The sequence below is a fragment of the Electrona antarctica genome, assembly GCF_951216825.1.
Source record: "Electrona antarctica genome assembly, contig: scaffold_481, whole genome shotgun sequence".
NCBI lineage: Eukaryota > Metazoa > Chordata > Actinopteri > Myctophiformes > Myctophidae > Electrona > Electrona antarctica.
This window is the reverse complement of record NW_027637272.1, coordinates 20,169-39,951: the sequence shown is the minus strand read 5'-3', so window position 1 is coordinate 39,951 and position 19,783 is coordinate 20,169. Positions and strand designations below refer to the sequence as shown.

The window sequence follows — 19,783 nt, the reverse complement described above, 5'->3', positions numbered from 1 at the left end:
ATGAGACATAGGTGAGATCTCTCTATTGGCTCGAGTCCCATTCTCATGGAGCCATAAACAATTGAGTAGCTTTGGTTGAGATTACAGTGAGACAGAAACGAGACGTAGGCGAGATCTCTCTATTGGCTCGAGTCCCATGCTCATGGAGCCATAAACAATTGAGTAGCTTTGGATGAGATTACAGTGAGACATAAACGAGACGTAGGTGAGATCTCCAATAACTCTCATTTGAGATATAATTGACCTGTAAGTGAGATACAGTAAACATGCAAATATTGATAGAAAATACAATAATTTCATTCAATAAAACTATTTTTTTATAAAGTGCAAGTAACAGGTATGCAACACTGTAAAGTAGGGATGCACCAATATGGAAATTCTTGGAGGGAGGGCGAGGTGAATACAAACAGCAAACATTATTTAACATATTGGTATCAGTATTTATTAAATTGTTATTTACAATCGGCCAAGAATTCAGAAGGAGCGAGGTTGGCCAGGGGTCGGCCCCTGGACCAGGGGTCGGCCGACCCGGTCAGCCAGGAAATTCACCTCGCTCTTCTGAATTCTTGGCCGATTCCTTTGTAAATAACAATTTAACCAATACTGATACCAATATGTTTTTTTAGTGTTTGCCGTTTTTAATTTACCCTTTTTGTGCCAGAGAAACAAATGCATCTTAAAACAAGAAATAAATGTTCAGAGTCTACAGCTTGGTAGACTACAGATAAACACCAACACAGCCAATGCAAAATGTATGCTTATCACCACCAGATAAACAGATGCACATTAACATACTCAGTGATGTGCTCAGTGATGACATCAAAAGCAAGAGTACTCATTATGCAAAATGAGACAATACTAGACAACTAGAAACAACTATGTGGGAACTGCTTTCTGGCCTTGACAGCCAATGCATACAACCAAACAGAAAAGTCCTGTCTGATTGCATGCAACAACGTTAAACTCACTTTGCCACTCACTTTATTTCACCCACCCACCCTTTAAAAGGGTGGGTGGGTGAAATTTGTTTTTGTGCATTTGTGTTTTTTCATAGGGGGCCGGGGGGAAGAGGGCAAGGGGGAAAGGAGATCAAGAAAAGAAACAAAGTTACACAAAAATAAAATCTACATATTCACATATAAACCTGAGATGATGTATAAAGGTGCATGAGCATAGCAGCAGGAGTATACGGTGCATCATATACTTGACATTAAAGACAAAAAGTCAGCGTGCACAAATGTCAGTCCGTGTCAAGCATATTCTACATAAAAAGACTGACACTGGTAAAATATGCAGATTAGGTCCATGAGGTACTACAAAGAAAAAGATACCTTGTAACTGGTATAATCCACAGGTAGGTTCAAAGGAGAGGTAAATCCAAGTCACTTGTCCCTGGCTGGTATAATCCACATGTGCGTTCAGGGAAGAGCAAAGTTCTGAGACCAGCCTGACGACACCTCCTGTCATCAGGCTGCCGAACAAGCACGGGGAGCTCGCCTCCCATTATGTGCTGAAGTCCACGATCGACCTTGGAAGTACTTGGAGACGTTGAGGACGAGGCTAGCGCAGCTTCTGCATTTATTGGCCATATGGCCTTCTTCAAGCCCTCCGTGTAACACCTAACTGGACAACCCGTCCAGTGTGGCACACCATAAGGCAGTCTGAAGACAGAGAAGATAACATGAGCTACACCAGGGGTGTCAAACTCATTTTGGGGCAAGGGCCACATTGCGTGAAAGGTGACTTGATGAGGGCCGTGGCCAATTGCAGCTCACGTGCATTGACTTACAGTTTCACTTGGCTTTGTTTACTAGACTGTTTATTGACATAAATTGACTTTATTTGTATTACAGTTGTAGGCTACAAGACGTTTGGTATGAGAGGTGGAAAAAATACCCAATAAACCACTCTAAAATAGTTAAAATCATTAACCATTAATCATCATTATTTTATCAAAAATATCCAAAATGGCAAATTGACATGTAGCCATCATTAAATCTCTTTGCTTTGACTATCGTGACTATATTCCTCACTTGGTAAGGGAAATTAAACTCTACTGAGCTGTAACAACTATGGTTAACCTCTCCATGTCCTGCTGTATCAGAGTGTGAGGAGAGTAATCCACAACAACTTAACTAGTAGTTGAATAGACTGTTAACGAGCCCATCAGTGACAACATTCCGACCTGGGCAGAGACCTGGGCAGCACGCGGCCAGTTAAAACTGAACCCTTTCATTTACAACATGACATGATGTATAGTACTTTTGCATAGACAGAGTTGAATTATAGGTGTGGTTAAGATTTACATACAGCGTTTGGCAGAGAGATAGCTGTCTCTCACAAACATCCTTGAAGGTTTCTTTGAGACAAAAGAATACTAATGTTGTCTCCTACACCCCAGACAGTTTAGAACAATGCCTAGCCCCAGGGTACTTCACTGAGAACCTCCGAGGTGATTGCTCTCAGAGACATGTTGGAGACATGTCTCTCACCAACCATGATCATCTTAGCACCGTGACCAAAATATAGTGTAATTATTAACAGAATATTGCAAATATATGGCTATGGACTATATATCCACGAGACCACACCACATATATCACTATAAAATACATTAGGCCTATATTCATAAATGTGTGCTAATTTCTCTCTCTCAGTTGGAATGGAGACAAATCTGAAATGGTAACCAGATAATTGGCCATTTGAGAACATGATCTGAGTAGGAAAGAGAGAGAATACATCTTGTGATGTCAAAGTGCAATGTCAAACATAAAATAAAAAATATTAAAAAAAAGGAAATAAAAAGAGCCTCATCAAGTAGAAAAAGTATTGTACCAAAAAATGAATTTAAAGTAATAAAAACCACTCACCCGCAAACATTATGACAATCAGTCACCAGAATACGGGTGTTTTCAATTAATCTGATGAAAGGAGATGTAGTTCGCACACCGGCCTTGAGCTAAACATTTTTATTTCATGGAGAAGAGGATACAACATTTCGACCCCTTCGGGTCTTCGTCAGGATATGTTCAATGAATCTAACATGGTTAAAATGGTGTTTGAAAATACAATGGGAAGCTTGTATATGGACTTCTGTTAAAATGGCCCCAAACTGTGAAATACCCCTTTCATATATTTGACCAATGGCTGTAGCCATAATATATAAGAACATACACAATATGTATTTTGTAACACTTTTTTTTCATCCATACTTACAACACAAAACGTGATTATGTGCACTAATTTCTTCCCTGTCACAGACAATGTGTCTAATTTAAAATGTCTTGAAAAATGTCCAATAAGAAAACCCATTAACAAGTTAAACAAAATCGATCTATACATACAGCTGTATGGTCACAAAAAATATATATACCAAAGGCTTTTCCACACACATCATGATCATTTGAGTTTCTCTCCAGTGTGAATTCTCTGGTGGCTTTTAAGGTGTGTCATTTGAGAGAAGCGGTGACCACACTGATCACATCCATATGGTTTCTCTCCAGTGTGAATTCTATGGTGTCTTTTAAGGTTTGCTATTTGAGAGAAGTGTTGCCCACACTGATCACATCCATAGGGTTTCTCTCCTGTGTGAATTCTCTGGTGGCTTTTAAGGCTGGACATTTCAGAGAAGTGTTGTCCACACTGATCACATCCATAGGGTTTCTCTCCAGTATGAATTTTCTGGTGGCTTTTCAGGTTGGACTTGTCAGAGAAGTGTTGTCCACACTGATCACATCCATATGGTTTCTCTCCATTGTGAATTCTCTGGTGTTTTTTAAGGTCGGACAACTGAGAGAAGTGGTGGCCACACTGATCACATCCATAGGGTTTCTCTCCGGTGTGAATTCTCTGGTGGCTTTTAAGGTGTGCCATTTGAGAGAAGTGTTGTCCACACTGATCACATCCATAGGGTTTTTCTCCAGTGTGAATCCTCTGGTGTGATTTAAGATTTCCCATTGTAGGGAAGTGTTGCCCACACTGATCACATCCATAGGGTTTCTCTCCTGTGTGAATTCTCTGGTGGCTTTTAAGGCTGGACATTTCAGAGAAGTGTTGTCCACACTGATCACATCCATAGGGTTTCTCTCCAGTATGAATTTTCTGGTGGCTTTTCAGGTTGGACTTGTCAGAGAAGTGTTGTCCACACTGATCACATCCATATGGTTTCTCTCCAGTGTGAATTTTCTTGTGGCTTTTAAGGCTGGACATTTGAGAGAAGTGTTGTCCACACTGATCACATCCATAGGGTTTCTCTCCAGTGTGAATTTTCTTGTGGCTTTTAAGGCTGGACATTTGAGAGAAGTGTTGTCCACACTGATCACATCCATAGGGTTTCTCTCCATTGTGAATTCTCTGGTGTTTTTTAAGGTCGGACAACTGAGAGAAGTGGTGGCCACACTGATCACATCCATAGGGCTTCTCTCCGGTGTGAATTCTCTGGTGGCTTTTAAGGTGTGCCATTTGAGAGAAGTGTTGTCCACACTGATCACATCCATAGGGTTTTTCTCCAGTGTGAATCCTCTGGTGTGATTTAAGATTTCCCATTGTAGAGAAGTGTTGTCCACACTGATCACATCCATAGGGTTTTTCTCCAGTGTGAATCCTCTGGTGTGATTTAAGATTTCCCATTGTAGGGAAGTGTTGTCCACACTGATCACATCCATAGGGTTTCTCTCCAGTGTGAATTCTCTGGTGTGTTTTAAGTTTGGACATTTTAGGGAAGCGTTTTCCACACTGATCACAGCAGTGGCATTTTTGCTTAGCCAAGTTTCTTTGTTCATTCACCTCTGGTAGAACAGGGAAGCCAGACTGATGCAACACTGAATTGGAAAGAAAAAGGAAATGTTGTTTAGAGGCCTTCCTGGACTTAAAATAGCAAAAACTAGTGTAGAGTTAATGTACCCAATTATCAATTTAGCATCCATTTATATTTCGATTCCACAATCGTTTTATATTCTAGAAAAGACACAAAACTGGTAGTCAATGCTAAAACAAATCAAAACAAACAAATGACTAGATAAAAAAAAACATCCTTATGGCATACTGTATATCCATATAGACACAGTAAGTATAACTTACAGAGGTCTTGGTGATCATCGGGTCCTCCCTGTTGAGCAGAATCATTTGAGGTGGCGTTGAGAGAGTCCATCTTCACTTCAAACCTGGAGTCCACAGTCAGATGAGATCAGAAAGTATTGATATCCTGAACGGACAACTACAAACTCTTCTTATACTAGAGAGCCTGAGGTGGAACTACTATCAGCTTGGTGCTGATTGGCCAAAGAGTGTAACAATAGAATCATCAGCCACCAATCATAACAAACTGCTGCATGTGCTCCACCCTCTCTGACTCCTCCCCCAGGTCATGCTCTATGCAACATTCTAGAAATAAACTGCTAACTGTGAGATTGCTTTGTAAGCTTCATATTTAATATATGAATATTTATATCCAATATGGAGTATCTGACTATCTGGATAATATTATGTACAGTCTAATAATATTGAATAAGTGGATATTAATGAAGTGTTACTGCATGCAGCAGAGGCATTATTATATGATTGCTCCATATTATTTCAGTAACATAGAACCAGCTCTGGTGAAGAAACAACAAGAAAAAAACTATTCCAAAACTATTGTTTTCAAAACCCAAACAAGTAGTAGTACAAACAGTACAAGTACAAACAAGTATACTACCGCACACCCTGTACTTTTATATTTTTATTTTATTAAGTTGCAATGTAAGTTCAATTAGTTTTGACTTTAGAAGACAGTGGTGGGGTTTCTGTACAGGACTGGTCAAGGCCTAACAACAAATGAGTATATTGTCAAATCCTCAAAGTCTCGTAGCAAATTGTGCTCTATTGTTCTAATTTAATCACTTATCTATATTTACAGTGAAATCCCAATGTGTAGGCCTGTGTGCAGAAACATGTGGCAAGGCATTATTAACTCATGATCAGGACAAGTCGGGACAAATCAGGATAAGTCATTATCTGTATAATAATTATATATCCTATATCCATCATTACATTGTTGCGAACGCAGTGAGCATTTACTATGAGACCCAGCAGATCACGTCCGTGTGTCTGTGTGTGTGTGTGTCTGTGTGTCACGCTGTAACACCACCCGCCCACCACCAGAGGGCGCAGCTGTATCACACACAAAAACACACACACACACACATGCACGCACGCACACACACACACGCACGCACGCACGCACGCATGCACGCACACACACACAAAAAACTTAACTTAAAAAAAACTTAACTTAAAAAAAAAACGTAAAAAGGAAAAACGCACACACAAAAAACTTAACTTAAAAAAAAACTTAACTTAAAAAAAAACTTAACTTAAAAAAAAAAATTAAAAAGGAAAAACGCACACACAAAAAACTTAACTTAAAAAAAAACTTAACTTAAAAAAAAACTTAACTTAAAAAAAAAACTTAAAAGGGAAAAACGCACACACAAAAAACGTAACTTAAAAAAAACTTAACTTAAAAAAAAACTTAAACAAAAAACTTTAAAAAAAAAAAAACCTAAAAAAGAAACACGCACGCACGCACACATACACACACTAAAAAAAAACTTGAAAAAACATTTAATTTAAAAAAAATTAACTTAAAAAAAACCTTAAAGTACGTAATTTATTCTAATTGTTGTTATTGCAATTTACGAGCTGCGTTCGCTTCCCGCGTTTGCGCGTCTTACTTGTTATTAACAACAGAGACACAATAACAGCAACAACTGCATTTGTGTAAAGTACACAAACACACATTCAACATGACCCCCCGCCCGCCCCCCAGTTGGTTAAAACAAAGAGACTGTGTCCCACCAGTTCACTGGCTGCATTTCTTTACTGTACGAAGGCAGACATTATTTCCCAAATGATAATGTATTGGCTACATCATAAATTCAGAATATACTTTACAAAACCAAGATGGAATACTTACTTAAATCGCATCCACCTTTGTCTGGTCCAGTCTTTTTCCCCTTCTGGAATGACACACCTCAACTGAATAATAAACAGTTGCATTCCTTCCTGTCATGCTGGTGAGCTCAGGACATAAGCTGTCCACAGCCTGTGAATAGAGAGCAAATAACACAAACTGCATTTTAAAACATCAGCTTTGCATCCAAGTTGTGTGTGTGTGTGTGTGTGTGTGTGTGTGTGTGTGTGTGTGTGTGTGTGTGTGTGTGTGTGTGTGTGTGTATGTCACAACTAGCCGGCTCTGGTGTGTGTGTTTGGTCTGGTGTGTGTGTCGCTTCACGTCAAGTCGCAAAAACACTTGTCGTGGAAGGGATCGATGGTAGCATTAGTCCGAGATGCCTTGGTGTTATGTGCTATGTGTTGTTTTTTATGTGGGTGTTTGAACAGACTGTGAAGACAAATATCCTTCGGGACAATAAAGATTATTATTGATTATTGACATGCGGGAACAACTGTCGGACTACCGCTCAAACATGTGCGTTCAGGGAAGAGCAAAGTTCTGAGACCAGCCTGACGACACCTCCTGTCATCAGGCTGCCGAACAAGCACGGGGAGCTCGCCTCCCATTATGTGCTGAAGTCCACGATCGACCTTGGAAGTACTTGGAGACGTTGAGGACGAGGCTAGCGCAGCTTCTGCATTTATTGGCCATATGGCCTTCTTCAAGCCCTCCGTGTAACACCTAACTGGACAACCCGTCCAGTGTGGCACACCATAAGGCAGTCTGAAGACAGAGAAGATAACATGAGCTACACCAGGGGTGTCAAACTCATTTTGGGGCAAGGGCCACATTGCGTGAAAGGTGACTTGATGAGGGCCGTGGCCAATTGCAGCTCACGTGCATTGACTTACAGTTTCACTTGGCTTTGTTTACTAGACTGTTTATTGACATAAATTGACTTTATTTGTATTACAGTTGTAGGCTACAAGACGTTTGGTATGAGAGGTGGAAAAAATACCCAATAAACCACTCTAAAATAGTTAAAATCATTAACCATTAATCATCATTATTTTATCAAAAATATCCAAAATGGCAAATTGACATGTAGCCATCATTAAATCTCTTTGCTTTGACTATCGTGACTATATTCCTCACTTGGTAAGGGAAATTAAACTCTACTGAGCTGTAACAACTATGGTTAACCTCTCCATGTCCTGCTGTATCAGAGTGTGAGGAGAGTAATCCACAACAACTTAACTAGTAGTTGAATAGACTGTTAACGAGCCCATCAGTGACAACATTCCGACCTGGGCAGAGACCTGGGCAGCACGCGGCCAGTTAAAACTGAACCCTTTCATTTACAACATGACATGATGTATAGTACTTTTGCATAGACAGAGTTGAATTATAGGTGTGGTTAAGATTTACATACAGCGTTTGGCAGAGAGATAGCTGTCTCTCACAAACATCCTTGAAGGTTTCTTTGAGACAAAAGAATACTAATGTTGTCTCCTACACCCCAGACAGTTTAGAACAATGCCTAGCCCCAGGGTACTTCACTGAGAACCTCCGAGGTGATTGCTCTCAGAGACATGTTGGAGACATGTCTCTCACCAACCATGATCATCTTAGCACCGTGACCAAAATATAGTGTAATTATTAACAGAATATTGCAAATATATGGCTATGGACTATATATCCACGAGACCACACCACATATATCACTATAAAATACATTAGGCCTATATTCATAAATGTGTGCTAATTTCTCTCTCTCAGTTGGAATGGAGACAAATCTGAAATGGTAACCAGATAATTGGCCATTTGAGAACATGATCTGAGTAGGAAAGAGAGAGAATACATCTTGTGATGTCAAAGTGCAATGTCAAACATAAAATAAAAAATATTAAAAAAAAGGAAATAAAAAGAGCCTCATCAAGTAGAAAAAGTATTGTACCAAAAAATGAATTTAAAGTAATAAAAACCACTCACCCGCAAACATTATGACAATCAGTCACCAGAATACGGGTGTTTTCAATTAATCTGATGAAAGGAGATGTAGTTCGCACACCGGCCTTGAGCTAAACATTTTTATTTCATGGAGAAGAGGATACAACATTTCGACCCCTTCGGGTCTTCGTCAGGATATGTTCAATGAATCTAACATGGTTAAAATGGTGTTTGAAAATACAATGGGAAGCTTGTATATGGACTTCTGTTAAAATGGCCCCAAACTGTGAAATACCCCTTTCATATATTTGACCAATGGCTGTAGCCATAATATATAAGAACATACACAATATGTATTTTGTAACACTTTTTTTTCATCCATACTTACAACACAAAACGTGATTATGTGCACTAATTTCTTCCCTGTCACAGACAATGTGTCTAATTTAAAATGTCTTGAAAAATGTCCAATAAGAAAACCCATTAACAAGTTAAACAAAATCGATCTATACATACAGCTGTATGGTCACAAAAAATATATATACCAAAGGCTTTTCCACACACATCATGATCATTTGAGTTTCTCTCCAGTGTGAATTCTCTGGTGGCTTTTAAGGTGTGTCATTTGAGAGAAGCGGTGACCACACTGATCACATCCATATGGTTTCTCTCCAGTGTGAATTCTATGGTGTCTTTTAAGGTTTGCTATTTGAGAGAAGTGTTGCCCACACTGATCACATCCATAGGGTTTCTCTCCTGTGTGAATTCTCTGGTGGCTTTTAAGGCTGGACATTTCAGAGAAGTGTTGTCCACACTGATCACATCCATAGGGTTTCTCTCCAGTATGAATTTTCTGGTGGCTTTTCAGGTTGGACTTGTCAGAGAAGTGTTGTCCACACTGATCACATCCATATGGTTTCTCTCCATTGTGAATTCTCTGGTGTTTTTTAAGGTCGGACAACTGAGAGAAGTGGTGGCCACACTGATCACATCCATAGGGTTTCTCTCCGGTGTGAATTCTCTGGTGGCTTTTAAGGTGTGCCATTTGAGAGAAGTGTTGTCCACACTGATCACATCCATAGGGTTTTTCTCCAGTGTGAATCCTCTGGTGTGATTTAAGATTTCCCATTGTAGGGAAGTGTTGCCCACACTGATCACATCCATAGGGTTTCTCTCCTGTGTGAATTCTCTGGTGGCTTTTAAGGCTGGACATTTCAGAGAAGTGTTGTCCACACTGATCACATCCATAGGGTTTCTCTCCAGTATGAATTTTCTGGTGGCTTTTCAGGTTGGACTTGTCAGAGAAGTGTTGTCCACACTGATCACATCCATATGGTTTCTCTCCAGTGTGAATTTTCTTGTGGCTTTTAAGGCTGGACATTTGAGAGAAGTGTTGTCCACACTGATCACATCCATAGGGTTTCTCTCCAGTGTGAATTTTCTTGTGGCTTTTAAGGCTGGACATTTGAGAGAAGTGTTGTCCACACTGATCACATCCATAGGGTTTCTCTCCATTGTGAATTCTCTGGTGTTTTTTAAGGTCGGACAACTGAGAGAAGTGGTGGCCACACTGATCACATCCATAGGGCTTCTCTCCGGTGTGAATTCTCTGGTGGCTTTTAAGGTGTGCCATTTGAGAGAAGTGTTGTCCACACTGATCACATCCATAGGGTTTTTCTCCAGTGTGAATCCTCTGGTGTGATTTAAGATTTCCCATTGTAGAGAAGTGTTGTCCACACTGATCACATCCATAGGGTTTTTCTCCAGTGTGAATCCTCTGGTGTGATTTAAGATTTCCCATTGTAGGGAAGTGTTGTCCACACTGATCACATCCATAGGGTTTCTCTCCAGTGTGAATTCTCTGGTGTGTTTTAAGTTTGGACATTTTAGGGAAGCGTTTTCCACACTGATCACAGCAGTGGCATTTTTGCTTAGCCAAGTTTCTTTGTTCATTCACCTCTGGTAGAACAGGGAAGCCAGACTGATGCAACACTGAATTGGAAAGAAAAAGGAAATGTTGTTTAGAGGCCTTCCTGGACTTAAAATAGCAAAAACTAGTGTAGAGTTAATGTACCCAATTATCAATTTAGCATCCATTTATATTTCGATTCCACAATCGTTTTATATTCTAGAAAAGACACAAAACTGGTAGTCAATGCTAAAACAAATCAAAACAAACAAATGACTAGATAAAAAAAAACATCCTTATGGCATACTGTATATCCATATAGACACAGTAAGTATAACTTACAGAGGTCTTGGTGATCATCGGGTCCTCCCTGTTGAGCAGAATCATTTGAGGTGGCGTTGAGAGAGTCCATCTTCACTTCAAACCTGGAGTCCACAGTCAGATGAGATCAGAAAGTATTGATATCCTGAACGGACAACTACAAACTCTTCTTATACTAGAGAGCCTGAGGTGGAACTACTATCAGCTTGGTGCTGATTGGCCAAAGAGTGTAACAATAGAATCATCAGCCACCAATCATAACAAACTGCTGCATGTGCTCCACCCTCTCTGACTCCTCCCCCAGGTCATGCTCTATGCAACATTCTAGAAATAAACTGCTAACTGTGAGATTGCTTTGTAAGCTTCATATTTAATATATGAATATTTATATCCAATATGGAGTATCTGACTATCTGGATAATATTATGTACAGTCTAATAATATTGAATAAGTGGATATTAATGAAGTGTTACTGCATGCAGCAGAGGCATTATTATATGATTGCTCCATATTATTTCAGTAACATAGAACCAGCTCTGGTGAAGAAACAACAAGAAAAAAACTATTCCAAAACTATTGTTTTCAAAACCCAAACAAGTAGTAGTACAAACAGTACAAGTACAAACAAGTATACTACCGCACACCCTGTACTTTTATATTTTTATTTTATTAAGTTGCAATGTAAGTTCAATTAGTTTTGACTTTAGAAGACAGTGGTGGGGTTTCTGTACAGGACTGGTCAAGGCCTAACAACAAATGAGTATATTGTCAAATCCTCAAAGTCTCGTAGCAAATTGTGCTCTATTGTTCTAATTTAATCACTTATCTATATTTACAGTGAAATCCCAATGTGTAGGCCTGTGTGCAGAAACATGTGGCAAGGCATTATTAACTCATGATCAGGACAAGTCGGGACAAATCAGGATAAGTCATTATCTGTATAATAATTATATATCCTATATCCATCATTACATTGTTATTAACAACAGAGACACAATAACAGCAACAACTGCATTTGTGTAAAGTACACAAACACACATTCAACATGACCCCCCGCCCGCCCCCCAGTTGGTTAAAACAAAGAGACTGTGTCCCACCAGTTCACTGGCTGCATTTCTTTACTGTACGAAGGCAGACATTATTTCCCAAATGATAATGTATTGGCTACATCATAAATTCAGAATATACTTTACAAAACCAAGATGGAATACTTACTTAAATCGCATCCACCTTTGTCTGGTCCAGTCTTTTTCCCCTTCTGGAATGACACACCTCAACTGAATAATAAACAGTTGCATTCCTTCCTGTCATGCTGGTGAGCTCAGGACATAAGCTGTCCACAGCCTGTGAATAGAGAGCAAATAACACAAACTGCATTTTAAAACATCAGCTTTGCATCCAAGTTGTGTGTGTGTGTGTGTGTGTGTGTGTGTGTGTGTGTGTGTGTGTGTGTGTGTGTGTGTGTGTGTGTGTGTGTGTGTGTGTGTGTGTGTGTGTGTATGTCACAACTAGCCGGCTCTGGTGTGTGTGTTTGGTCTGGTGTGTGTGTCGCTTCACGTCAAGTCGCAAAAACACTTGTCGTGGAAGGGATCGATGGTAGCATTAGTCCGAGATGCCTTGGTGTTATGTGCTATGTGTTGTTTTTTATGTGGGTGTTTGAACAGACTGTGAAGACAAATATCCTTCGGGACAATAAAGATTATTATTGATTATTGACATGCGGGAACAACTGTCGGACTACCGCTCAAACATGTGCTCGCTGCTCCCGTGCTTGTGGTTATGGTTAGGGTTTGAGTTTGAGGTAGGTTGTCGGACCAATAATACTGTCGGAAATAAAGCCTGTACCCACCGCGGAAACCCAGCAGTTTACATTACGTCCCATAAGGACATTTTCAGAATGTATATTCTGCTAAATGCAAAACTAGAAATAAACATATATTCATATCAGCGTATCTCAGGACGATAGCGATAGATCTGTGAGGGGCCAAATCAGACAAATATCACACCAATATATCGCTCACGGATTACAGATGAGCATCTGTCTCTTAACATGATTTCACGAAAATGTAGTTTTAATGGTCAATATTAGTGACAGAACTATACTTCTTATACTTTAATTTAACTAAACCTTACCTTGTTGAACTTCACAATGGCTTGTCTGGCTGAGAGCTTTCCTGGTCTCTTGTTGCGGCCTTGAGGTGATGTGGCATGAGGTGGAAAAGGAGCAATCTCACTGTCCCATGATCTCCCATCCTGAAAATACAAGAACAATTCAGTTCTTCATTCAATTCAGCGTTATTTTTTTGTTATATAAACTCAACAAAAGTTCGGAAACTTAACTTTGGTCCATTATTTCTCCACTTTATTAATAATACCAATTGGTATTGTATTTTATATAATTGTAATCGTTGATTAGTCACCTTTACAACAAGGTATAGATTGTAAGGATCGGGTGTTCGTGGAATGAGCAACACATAGCTAAATGTGTGGGTAACACCTCCAAAAAATGTGCCAAAATGACAAATGGTTGGTATTCAACCCTTGCTTCGAGTTGCTTAGTGGATTGGATGAATTAACTCTCAGACAGTGATAAGGAAAAAACACATATTGGCCATTTTCACACGTACTAATTGTACACTCAGTGTTAGGGAACTCAGTAGCGGGTGGAAGATCTAAAAGCAGCTGCAACAGCTTGGCATGGTATGGGGCAGTATCTCTCTCACAGGCAAGTCAGAACAGTCAGAACTTGAGGTTGTCATCATTGAATGCAATTTCAAATGCAGTGAGATATCGGGATGAGATTCTGGAGCCACTATCCCATATTTTTAGAATCTGGGCCCTAACGCCATCCTCCAGGATGACAACACTCGCCCCTACAGAGCCAGTATCTTCACAGAGTTAAGTAGCCTACCTCCAGAATTTGGGAGTAGAGTGGATGGAATGGCCTGCCGTGAGTCCAGACCTCAACCCATTTGAACACTTGTGGGATCAGTTTGGATGTGCTGTACATGCTAGAGCGACCAACAGAACCATGTTGGATGACTTGCAACAAAATATGGCTGAGGAATGGGATGCCATCCCACAACAAAATGTGGCTAGGTTTGGTGACCAGCATGGTGCCAAGCTGTTGCAGCTGCTTTTGGATCTTCCACCCGCTATACTGAGTTCCCTAACACTGAGTGGAAAATTAATAAAGTGAAAAAATGACCAATATGTGCTTTTACCTCCCTTATTACTGTGGGAGAGTGCAATCATCCAATCCACTAAGCAACTCAAAGCAAGGATGAATACCAACCACTTGCCATTTTGGCAAATGTTTTGGAGGAGCTACCCACACGTTTAGCTGTGTTGCTCATTCCACGAACATCCGATCCTTACAATCTATACCACGTTGTAAAGGTGACTAATCAAAGATTAATATTATATAAAATAAAATATCAATTGGTATTATTAAAGTGGAGAAATAATGAACCAAAGTTAAGTTTCCGAACTTTTGTTGCCGAGTTCATATATTTACTTCCGTTAATTTTTTTTTCCTCAAAAACAATTCACCCATCCATTGGTTACTGTTGGGTGACTGTTGCTGCTCAAGAGTTCCAAGATTTCATATAGTTACATGTTAAAAATGAATAAATAAAAAAGAATAAACGCATGACCGTCACCATATAGATAGCCCATCTTTTTTTTTAAAGCTGTAAATGTGAATAGCAAAGACTACAGAAATGTTTAATCCAAAACTCACCACAAGTTTCTCTGGTTGAGCACAACACTTGAACTTGGACAGTGGTTGACATCATGGTTGAGCACAAGACTTAGGACAGCAGCAGCACAATTGTATGGTCACCTGAAGGGAAAAACAATGTCAGGTTCTAAACAGGCTGCAATTTGATTTAAAGTGAATACAATCTTGTCTGAGAGCTAAATTACATTTTTAGCCAAGCACCAACAGTAGACAACCTACAAGCTCACAACACGTTGCAGATGTGATGTATAGTGAGCTCGTAGATCGGCCATTTTCAATGTATGACGCAGATCTGTATGCTCATAGCACAATTCTAGTTTGGTCACCTGAAGGGAAATAAAAACAAGTTCACCACAAGCCTCTATTGCCACAAGGTTGACTAATTTTGAACTTCCTTAATTGACCTTATGGACACCGCTGCCTTCTTGCCATCAAGGTGGTAACTAGGTGCAATTTCCCATTGACAGCCCATACATCCAAATAGAAAAGTCCTATCCCATTGTATTAAACAACGTCGAACTCACCAACACAGCAGTAGGAAGATCTTGTGCTGTAAGAGGTAATGCTGGAGGTTCAGGTTAGCCCTGGTTGTCCCTCTGAATCCACGCTGACACTGCCACAGCATCTGGAAGCACAGAAGACAACGTAGCTATAACACATGCTGTCATGCTTCACAATCTTATTTTCATATGAAAAACTTTTCTAGGCTGCATATACATGCTGTACCAGCTCAGTGGCCTTGTGGTTATAGTGTCCGCCCTGCGACTGGGGGGTCAGGGTTCGATCCCCGGTCGGGTCATACCAAAGACTCTGAAAAATGGGACACAGTGCCTCCCTGCTTGGCACTCAGCATCAATGGGTTGGATTGGGGGAAAGTTGACCATGCAACATACTAGTCATGTCCAGGGTGTGTACTCGTTGTACCATCATGTCCAGGGGGTACACTCACTGTTCTCTGGTTGAGCAGGAAGGACAGCAGCACTAGTCTAGTTTGGTCAGCTGAAGGGGAAAAAGAACAAGCTCACCACAAGCCTCTATTGCCACAAGCTTGATTCATTTTGCACATGGCATGTGACAGAGGGTTCAAAGTTGAACGAAAGTTGCGCTATAGAAATAGGTCAACCATACAAATTACACTAGTTTTGTGGATTAATTTATTTTCAATGTGTGGCCCCCAGACCCCCACAAAATGACCTGAACTACTTAAAGGGGCATTCCACTCATTTTCAACATTTTACTATGTCATTAATATACCTTAGAGCTGTTGTGTGGAAATAATTAAAAAAAAGTCCCCCCATTCTGTGTTTCCTAGAACTAAAGGTCTGAAAAAAACCATTAACATGGTGAAACACATCTTGATGATGTCATCAAGATGTGTTTCACCATTTTTTTCATAATTACAGTTCTAGGAAACTCAGAATAGGGGGACTTTTTTATTATTTCCACACAACAGCTCTAATGTATATTAATGACATAGTAAAATGTTGAAAATGGGTGGTTTTCCCCTTTAAAGGGATATTTCACTTTCAAAAAATCTTTTAGTCATCCAGTCTACTCAGGCTTATGTGAACACCTCAGACAGTTTTTAAGTCGCTCGATTCAGTAATTACTAGTATTTGATTTTAGCTGCCCCACCCCCTCCCTATACAAACTTCAAACTCTATTTTAAACATGTTAGATTCATCAAAAACCATGTTGACTGATGTTGTCCTTCTAATACGTGAGGGGGCCGTGGTTTTTCATTTACTGTTTCTATTTATTTTTAAATATTGTTTTGGAAAAGAATGAGGAGGAGGCAGCAGACCACACTGCGTGATGGAGGAGACAATAGAATCAAACAATATTTAAAAATGGTCCTTAGGTCCTTGACATGAAAACCTTTGGGAACCACTGTATTAAATTACATCAAACTCACCAACAATGCAGCTGTCCAAAAAGCTCTAAGTGGTACTGCCGCAGAATGGTAGCCCTGGTTGTCCCGAGTTCACACTTCTTCACATTGCCACAGTGTCTGGAGGCACAGAAGACAACGTAGCTATAACACATGCCGTCATGCTTCACAAAACATATTTTCAGATGAAAAACAACTTTGTTTGACATTTCTAGGCTGCATATACATGCTGTACCATGCCTAAATTGTATGAGGCCTTAATTGACCTTATGCACACATCTAGGTGCAATTTCCCATTGACAGCAGCAGCCCCTGTTTGAAATTAAAATGTTTACTTTTAATACATGCTGTAAACACCAAAAATAAACGATAAAAGCTAACACGGTGTGTTGTGAGCTTGTAGTTGTATGTTTAATGCTGATCCAACCTCAAACTCACAATATGTTCGACCACTTGGACAGTAGCAATTCTAGTTGGGTCACCTGAAGGGGGAAAAAAACAACAAGCTGTTCTCAGTTGCCACAAGACATAATTTTGCACTGGCCTCATAGAATTAACTTAAATGTATGAGGCCATAGTTGACCACATGCACACCTCTGCCAGCGATGTGGTACCTAGATAACATTTCCCATTGACAGCCCATCCAACCAAACAGAAAAGTCCTATCTGAGTGTATTAAACCATTGGTGCTCAAAGTGGGGTCCACTCCATGGGTCCTTGAGGGAGTTCCAGGGGGTCCCCAGCTAAATGATGGAAATGGAACCAGTCCTTTTGTACTCTTGAGTAAAATTAACATTGATTTTACAATATAAATTGGGGGCCCCAGAGATAGAAATGCCATTAAATGGCGGTCTGTAGACTAATATGCAGTGTTGGGTGTAACGGCGCTATTAATAACGGCGTTATGTAACGGACTACTTTTATTGGTAAGGAATAAAGTAAGTAGTTAGTTTTGCAATTTAGTAGTTTGTTACTTAGTTACTTTTTCAAAACAGTAATCCCGTTACTATAATGTGTCCCTGTTCATTTTGTGTGCAAGATTTAAAAATAATAAAGCCCCGACTGCCCACGGAGTCTATTTCTCCTGCCTTCTGTGTGATTTGTCTTCCCAAGCCCCAACGCGCAGAGCATAGTATAGCCTACTATACATCCTGCGTCTACTACATCCTGTAAGTTCACTTAAGAAATAAAAGTATTGTTACAAGTAGCTTTTATTTTGAAGAGGAAGAGGAAGTTGTTTCGGTTGTAGCCAGCTACCATGACAGTGCCGGTGTTGGAATAATAATAACATGCTTTAAGCCCAAAAAACGCATGCGTCTTTGACTTAAACAATGTAGGCTAAACACTTTGGAATTACGTTAAACATGGTAGATCCTCCGTGGCTGCGTCATTAGGTGAGTACTAGTTTAATGAATTGTTTAAGTTTCATAGTAACATTCATCATCAACAGGCTGTTGTTGATGACCCCCTAGCTCCATGGTTCACATGACGCTCGTACTTCACGAGCATGACAGTCATGTTTCAGGGCTAATGCCCCCCCAAAATAACAGGTTACAGGATTCTCATTCTGTTACTGTCACTGCCTGCAAGGATGGCCGCCGTGCCATTTCTTATAAACTATGTAGTTCATACGTGGGTCCACGGTGGTGGTGGTGTTGTTGTTCATTCGCCGCGGTGCGCCCCGTGGAGAGGGCATTATGCGAGCTGCTGGCTGGTTGGAGCGCAGCGCAACAGCCTTTCTGTCCAGTCCTATTGTGGCGAATTATATTCGTTAAATAAAGAGAGCTGTAAAGGGGATATTGTCTAATGTCTATGGTCAGCTCATGGTGTGTATCATTCCCGTTTTTAACCATAGCGTTAATTAGGGCCGTAATAATGCGGCGCCTAATAACCTACAATGTAAACAACAGTAAGCATGATGCTTGCGCCATTAATAATTTCACAGACTCTCAAATATAGCAACGTTACTGACTTTACATGCTTCACGTACACCAACAAGTTAACAGTTAAAGCAGAGCACATACACCTTAGCCTACTACCTACCAGCGACCCAAAATGGGGTCTCATGCCAACACTGAGATAGCATGAGAGTAGCCTATGTGAACGAAAGTACCGAGGCTAGCATGAGAGCCAAATAAAGCCGTTTGGGTCGACTTTGTTAAACGACATAATGTACAAAGAAAAGCGCTGTATACATTTGACATATTAGTATTATCATTATATTTGGCACAGTTAGACTCACGTTAACTGCATGTGTCTTGAGCCCGCGCAAAGAAAAAACAAACAACATTTGGCCGGCCACATAGCCCACAACACAATTTCTCCCCATCAAAATGCAGCTCTAAAATCGAACAATGTTATTAACCCACTGATTTTAACTTAACATTTACAACAAAAAAGAAGAAAGGGGAGAGCACAATACCTTTATAATGTCTCGCAAACGACTTGAACCAGCCTTTAGTTTTTCACTGTCTGCACTGCAGCATTCAAATTTCAAACGAGTGGAAAAAATCCCGGGCGTTTGCAGGAAGTGAGCACCAGGGAATTCTGGGATTCGGAGTTCTCTTGCGCAACTTGGAGAGAGGCGTGGTTTCATGGGACCCTGGGAGTTTTCACTGGAACTCATTTTCATTGGGTTTTTAAATTACATTATTGATAAGACTAAGCCTATCTCACAGAATTTCCCCGCCCCCCTTAATACGCCCCCTTTCGGGGTTAGTGGTGATAGCGTGACGTCACTCCATAGACGCTTCATGTTAACAGAGGTAATTTAAGAAGTCTACAACTTTTGTTTTCTCAAGGTAAGGTTTGTTCTATCTGTTCGAGCTGATTTACCATATTGTTTGCTTCATAATAATATTGGTCTGTCACATTTTTACATTAGAAATTGTACTTAGATTCTCCAGAGAAAAAAACGTGTAAATTCTCATGTTAAAGTCACCACTATTTACCGGAAGTGGGCGTGAAAAACGGGCTGTGAGATAGGCCTCTTGAGTTACATGAATTGAATATAAATGCATAATGTTAAATGAATAG

At 40.1% G+C, this 19,783-nt stretch overlaps 1 protein-coding gene across 12 annotated transcripts; it reads right to left on the bottom strand.

Annotated features, from left to right (window-relative positions):
- Positions 1-300: 300 nt before the first annotated feature.
- Positions 301-19,262, bottom strand: LOC306919020 (uncharacterized protein). Of its 12 annotated transcripts, XM_079531861.1 has the most exons (13): positions 19,170-19,262; positions 17,186-17,229; positions 16,772-16,867; positions 15,583-15,855; positions 15,381-15,481; positions 14,857-14,958; positions 13,248-13,367; positions 12,330-12,458; positions 11,136-11,218; positions 10,842-10,876; positions 6,956-7,084; positions 5,080-5,162; positions 2,535-4,820 (listed from the first exon to the last, which is right to left on the bottom strand). In XM_079531861.1, the coding sequence occupies exons 11-13, from the start codon at positions 7,036-7,038 to the stop codon at positions 3,400-3,402; spliced, it is 1,587 nt and encodes a 528-aa protein (XP_079387987.1). In that variant the 5' UTR covers positions 7,039-7,084; positions 10,842-10,876; positions 11,136-11,218; positions 12,330-12,458; positions 13,248-13,367; positions 14,857-14,958; positions 15,381-15,481; positions 15,583-15,855; positions 16,772-16,867; positions 17,186-17,229; positions 19,170-19,262; the 3' UTR covers positions 2,535-3,399. The 12 variants fall into 12 exon arrangements, 10 of the variants coding, with proteins under 10 accessions (XP_079387989.1, XP_079387987.1, XP_079387990.1 ...); XR_013789455.1 differs by lacking the exon at positions 15,583-15,855; XM_079531864.1 differs by lacking the exons at positions 15,583-15,855; positions 19,170-19,262 and adding an exon at positions 18,990-19,104.
- Positions 19,263-19,783: the final 521 nt, after the last annotated feature.

What these genes read in the sequence shown, in the direction of transcription:
- LOC306919020 (XM_079531861.1), bottom strand. Translation starts at nt 7,038, where the DNA reads ATGCAACTGTTTATTATTCAGTTGAGGTGTGTCATTCCAGAAGGGGAA. An exon ending in CAAAGGTGGATGCGATTTAA is followed by an intron (nt 5,163 to 6,955) that starts GTAAGTATTCCA and finishes TGTGGACTCCAG; the next exon opens with GTTTGAAGTGAAGATGGACT. An exon ending in CGATGATCACCAAGACCTCT is followed by an intron (nt 4,821 to 5,079) that starts GTAAGTTATACT and finishes TTTCCAATTCAG; the next exon opens with TGTTGCATCAGTCTGGCTTC.